Source organism: Centruroides sculpturatus, unplaced genomic scaffold (genome assembly GCF_000671375.1).
Source record: "Centruroides sculpturatus isolate CEXI.00-Female unplaced genomic scaffold, Cexi_2.0 scaffold256, whole genome shotgun sequence".
Taxonomy (NCBI): domain Eukaryota; kingdom Metazoa; phylum Arthropoda; class Arachnida; order Scorpiones; family Buthidae; genus Centruroides; species Centruroides sculpturatus.
The window spans coordinates 523,410-528,429 of record NW_019384583.1 but is presented as its reverse complement, the minus strand read 5'-3'; the positions used below and the strand labels follow the sequence as shown (position 1 = coordinate 528,429).

The 5,020-nt window shown below is 31.9% G+C and overlaps 1 protein-coding gene across 1 annotated transcript in view; it reads left to right on the top strand.

Moving 5' to 3' along the window:
- Window positions 1-5,020, top strand: part of LOC111624507 (KICSTOR complex protein SZT2-like) — a 317,304-nt gene that overhangs the window by 127,162 nt on the left and 185,122 nt on the right. Inside the window, exon 22 of the mRNA XM_023367362.1 lies at window positions 3,884-4,046. Coding sequence (XP_023223130.1) covers window positions 3,884-4,046 — 163 coding nt within the window. The remainder of the gene's footprint in view (window positions 1-3,883; window positions 4,047-5,020) is intronic.

Sequence of the window (5,020 nt, the reverse complement as noted above, 5' to 3'; positions counted from 1 at the left end):
AGATATATTATATCTAAATAAATAGATGTTATATGTTTTTATCAAAGCAAGAATTGGCATTTAGAGGACATATGGAATATATTGGATCTAATAACAGAGATAATTATATTGAACTTGTTTATTCATTAAGTACGTCAGATAAATAATCTATTAAAAATACATTTAAAGAAAGAATTAACTGATTGCCCTGGAAGTTGGCTTTTTATAGAAACACAGCTTCCCTATCATCAAATGTCACGGCACGCCACTGTGATCTGTTATTCGATTTCAGCATGAAAGATCATGGTAACTGTCTTTTGGGACAGGAAAGGGATTTTGTTAGTGGATTTTATGCCAAGAGGCACAACAATCAATTCTGATGCTTATTGTGTGATCTTAGAAAACTCCACTGTGCCATACAAGACAAGCGGCGTGGCCTAATGTTTCTTAATGGGCGGCAGATTTCTTTGAAGTCGGAATTTTAAAAATTTTTGAGTGGTATGACAAATGTTTGAACAAAAATGGAAATTATGTAGAAAAGTAGATAAAAGTATGTAGAATATGGGAAAAAATATATTTTAATGATATTTGCAGTATTTTTTTTTTTTTTATTAAAAAATGGACCTTATTTAAAAAATAGCCCTCATATTATTATATATGAAGCATGCAATGCCATAATGTAAATGCCATTTGTTTCTAAATATGATTTATTGAAGAGTTGAATTCTAAATGCAATGTTTTCTGCCACAAAAGAATGTTGTGGCAATATTGGCAGTGTAAGTAGTTGTATTTTGAAGATTAATTTATATGAAAAATAGGTTAAAGTCCAGTTATGTGGACTGTCATGGCGGCACTTCCTGTTTTCTGACTGCCAACCTCAACACCGGAACTGTTTGGAGACGAGAGATGTCACGTGATGATGCGAGCAAGCGGCGGCGGAGCCGCCGTGATAAACGGAGAAAACTGACATGCGGGTTAACGTCCATATACGTAGACTGTCATGGCGGCTCATCTCTGATTCCGGCAAAGAAAAGGAAACAGTGGGGACGCACATTCTAACCTAACCTAACCTATTCTAATAAATTACCACAATTATTACCAATTAAATTATTAGAATAGGTTAGATTAGGTTAGAACGTGCGTCCCTACCGCCGCCGCCGTTCGCTCGCGTCGTCACGTGACATCTCTCGTCTCCAAACCGCTCTGGTGTCGAGGCTGGCAGTTGGAAAACAGGAAGTGCTTCCATGACAGTCCACATAACTGGACTTTAACCGAAAAATATAACATTTAAAGTGCTAGAGTGCAAGTCACATGACTTTTGGCACAAAACGTTGCAGCTTATATTTACATCATTTTGATATTCCAGAGAATTTGTAACCCAGTGAATTTTTTTACCATTTTATTATAAAATTGAAATGAATTCATTCATTAGAAAAAATGTTTTTTTACCTCTCCTGAAAGTTTCTTTTTTGGCATTTACAACATATGGCATTGCAAACTTCATATAATGTAATATTATCTATATCTATATTTATATCCATTTTATATATATATTAAAAACAAAATATTTTGTCATTGTAAACTGAAATCGAAAACACTTTACAAAGTACTATAATCAGAGACTCAACTCCAACTTCCTGGATGAAATATAAGCAAATGAATTGAGATAGACAACAAATACTTTATCCACACTTTCCAAAATGTTACGTTTCAATTGCTTTGATTTAAATTAAAATTAATTAATTAATTGTTTGATTGATTTTATTTTTAATTTTAGTTTTGGTGTAAAAATAAGAGTTTTAATTATTATTTTTAATTTTAATTAACTGGCTACCTAGTATTAATAAATATTATATTAAATGTTAATATTATAATATATGATATAATAATAAATTTTTGTTATTTAATTTGAGTTAAGTATCTTTAAATATGAATTATTGAATGTCATTTATTTTATGTGAATGTAAATTAATATAGTTTTTATTAATCAATTTGATTTAAATTGAATTGTGGTGTGTACCAAAAACCAGAAATCATATCTTACCCACATATGCATTGAAATATAATTTGAATAACAACATCATTGATGGTTCATGTTGTGATGTCTAATGATGTATGAGGTGAATTTTAGTGTCACTACTGAATTGGTAGTCCTGTTGTTGATTGGTTAAGTCATTGACTTTCTTTAATGTAGGAAGTATAGGTAGTTGATCATTGGTGGTCGGCTCTACTGAGTAGCTTGTTCAGAAACCTAGTTAATGTACATAAACTGGAGTAAATATGGTGTTCAAAATTTTGTTCATAAACTAAATTGTTCATAAACAGGGGCATTCGTAACTCGAGGTTTCACTGTATTAGCATAAATTGAAAATTCCTTAGTCAGATAATTTCAACAATTTACATGAATATTTCATTTAATTTAATACTGTTTTAANTTGTTGGTTGGAAAATATATGCAAATTTCTTAAAAATTACCAATTCTTTTCATCGAAAGACTCATTCTATTTCTTTCTATCAAAAGCTCGCAATGGCTTAGGCTACGTTACGCACTTTCCCCAATAGTAACTCAATCGTGTGTAGTAGTGAATGCATCACCATCAGTCTAGCCTTTACGAGTCGCACCACACTCATTTATTACCGGTACTGTAACACAGCAATTCAATTGATAGACGTCAATTTTGGATTCAAATAATCTGCAGGGAGCGTGATAGAGTCATTACCACAGAGAATTCGGGGGAGGAACACCACAAGACCCCGCGGCCATCTTTATATTTGCTGACTACTATGATACAGCAGTGCGAAAAATTAAAGAACCAATACATCTTGATGAGTGTATGAAATGAAATTCTGACTTAGATGTATATCTTTATTCACATCTCGAAATAAAAATATCCACATTCTTTTTTTACATTTGCAGATTGACACCGGGCAACACTCCACACCATCCTTCTAGTGGGGTTCTAATTAAAAATGGTAAGTATTAATGCTATTTTTGGAGATTTTCCCCTGTTTCTTTCCATGTTCGATGCATTAAGCTTATCTCCTATTCGATTATTCAAAAAATTTTACGACAAATTCACTAAATAGCCTTAGGTGTTAGGGGGTGACCGCAAAGTATGTGCGCGACTTTCTTCCATTTTTCCTGTACTAAATACATTTCGAGTTCACTCGAAAAGGTGGGGGGAAAGAAGGAAATTTTTTCCATCTTTTCTAGATGTTTAGATCATATTTTTAGTAGGAGTAGTAGTATTAGTATTAGATGAAAGCAGCACTAGGGATAAACATACTTGGAGACCGAGTATAACCCCGCACGCGTGTGTATATGCGTGTGTGGTTTTCATGCTTTTAAATAAGCCGCCTTATCAAGATCATATTGCCAAAGAAAATAAACAGTGTTTCCTTACGAAAGACGGTGTTTATATTGCATAACAGGACGGTTGGGTTAACAAAGCGGTATATAGAAGAGGAGAGAGTGAGTGAGAGGAGGTTGGGTATTATAGAAATGCGCGCTCAACACCTGCTATTTTCAACAGCTCCCCATTATGGACTGTTAATACACGAGCTATGTAAGCCCAGCAAACTAATTACATCCTTTCCGAGCAGATGGCGCTTTTTAAATTGTCAAATGATTTACAAATCGAAGCAACACACCTCTGGGACTCTTGTTTATACTGTCGAGTTATCTTCGACTTCATCAATTGCGTGTAAATTTATGTAACCAGTTAAGTTAAGCAGTCCAATAGTTTGCTTTCATTCATTTTTATATACTTATTCTGATACGGGCGAATTTAATCAGCCTAATTTAGGCCCTTGTACGCTTTCCAGCGGGCTATTGTATTTAAACAATGCCTTTTCTGTATGTCAGCTACTTCCAATGTATTTATTAAATATTTAAATTGATCAGACAATCTCAAGATGAAGATATAGAAATTGAACTTCCTGAAGCAGATGGAGAATTGCAAATAATTACAGAATGTTGGGTTGAACCACAAAATGGCATTGCTATACCTAATTCACCTGGTGTTAACCATTTAAATGGATTAACTTATGAACAGTTTCCTCAGTCTGTGAGTAATAAAATTTAAATCATAATATTAAAATGTTACATTTTCAATTTTAAATATATTTTATGAAAAACACAAATAATAATTGACAAAAATGTAAAATATAACAGAATATTTAAAAATTTTTTACATTTGTTCATTTAATATTAAATATTTTGTCTATTTTTTGAATATTGGTGAAGTATATCACTTTATAGGTAAACTGAACTTTGCCCCCATTTAGTAAACCGTTCTTTGATTATCTCTGCCTACCTAACTTTATGATATAAGTGCAATCCAAAATTAGTTGGAGGGGGGAAAACATTACATTTTAATTTTTTTGCTTAAATATAAATGGAAATGAAAATCCATTATATTAAATTTGTATATTATAGGAGAGATGTAATAATTAAAAAGTTATATATTTATAAAAATTTGTAACTCTATAACAAAACTGTTGTTGTACATTCTCACATTGATTGCATCGTAACCTCACGCTGAAAATGGAGTTGTCCAGTTGATGGGAGTGTGTGTGTACACACACATATATATATTCAACCCACCTGTTGTCATTACAGATATGGAAGATTACAAGCTATAAGTGTAGTGTAAAAGGAGAAGATAATTTTATTGAAGCTTCACATTATACCTGTGAGCAAAAATATTTGGAACTATATGGTGTTAATTCAGAATTGAAATTTATGAAGTAATGACTTATTCTGTTTTATGAAGGATTGCACCTGTTTGAGTTGGAAGTGGAGATCTTGACATTTTATGTAGTGCAAATTGTGCCAGATCTAACTCTTCCAGCTCATATAGAGGCAAAATGTCTTCAATGTGAGAAGTGCAGCAACTTTTAGTTTAATATTTTTATTTTTAAAATATTAAGCTTATTATTAATTATTTAATTTATTAAAAAGTAGTTTTCAGTTTTAATGTAAGCTAATATAATTATTGAATAGAATGTTAAGATTATACCGAAAAATATAACATTTAAA